Consider the following 804-nt stretch of genomic DNA (forward strand, 5'->3'; position numbering starts at 1 on the left):
TATATATATATATATATATATATATATATATATATATATATATATATTGTTGTTTATCAGGAGGATATATGTGTGTATGTGTGCATGTTTTTGCATTTATACACACGCACACAAGCATCCATATAAATGTAATTATATGCATGTGTATGTGCGTGCATATATGTATTTACAAATAAAATTGCACCAGTACGTTTGTGGACGTATATATATTTCCTCGTCTTTTCTCCCTGTGCTTGCTTATCATGTACTTATAAACCATGTGTGTATTTATCAATAGCCAATTGTATGTGTATTGTTGTGTCTATATATATGTAGACTTCTTAATAATAACATACATGCACACACGTAGATGATTAGCAACATGTTTTTTCTTACCTGAAAGGATATCTGGATGAATTAAAGGCGTCTTCAAAAGTAACAGGCCCAGCGATAACTGAGACTCCACAATAGCAGACGATCGAGCAGACGACAGCTAAAACAAGCGTTAAAGGCTGTCTGGTCGCCATCTTTTTCCAACACACTTAACTATTGACGTAATATATTAGTCAGTGTAGTGCAGACAGACAGAGAAATAGATAACAGAACTGTGGCCGACTGACTGACTAACAGATTGGTTCTGCAAGTAAAAACCAACTAAAGGCTGGCTTTTGCTCGCGAAAATTCTACTGTCCTTTATATATGCTGCGCAGTCTTACATCCGCCTCCACTTTCTCTCTTACATTTCCTCCAACATCCCAGTATTCGTGTGTGTGTGTGTGTGTGTGTGTGTGTGTGTGTGTGTGTGTGTGTGTGTGTGTGTGTGTG

General features: G+C 36.7%; 1 protein-coding gene across 1 annotated transcript in view; it reads right to left on the reverse strand.

Moving 5' to 3' along the window:
- The window catches only part of LOC106879640 (filaggrin), a 10,413-nt gene extending 9,642 nt beyond the window's left edge, over nucleotides 1–771 (reverse strand). Inside the window, exon 1 of the mRNA XM_014929302.2 lies at nucleotides 376–771. Within this exon, the coding sequence (XP_014784788.2) occupies nucleotides 376–506 (131 nt within the window). The 5' untranslated portion in view covers nucleotides 507–771. The remainder of the gene's footprint in view (nucleotides 1–375) is intronic.
- Between the last annotated feature and the right edge of the window lie 33 nt (nucleotides 772–804).

The sequence above is a fragment of the Octopus bimaculoides genome, chromosome 23, assembly GCF_001194135.2.
Source record: "Octopus bimaculoides isolate UCB-OBI-ISO-001 chromosome 23, ASM119413v2, whole genome shotgun sequence".
NCBI lineage: Eukaryota > Metazoa > Mollusca > Cephalopoda > Octopoda > Octopodidae > Octopus > Octopus bimaculoides.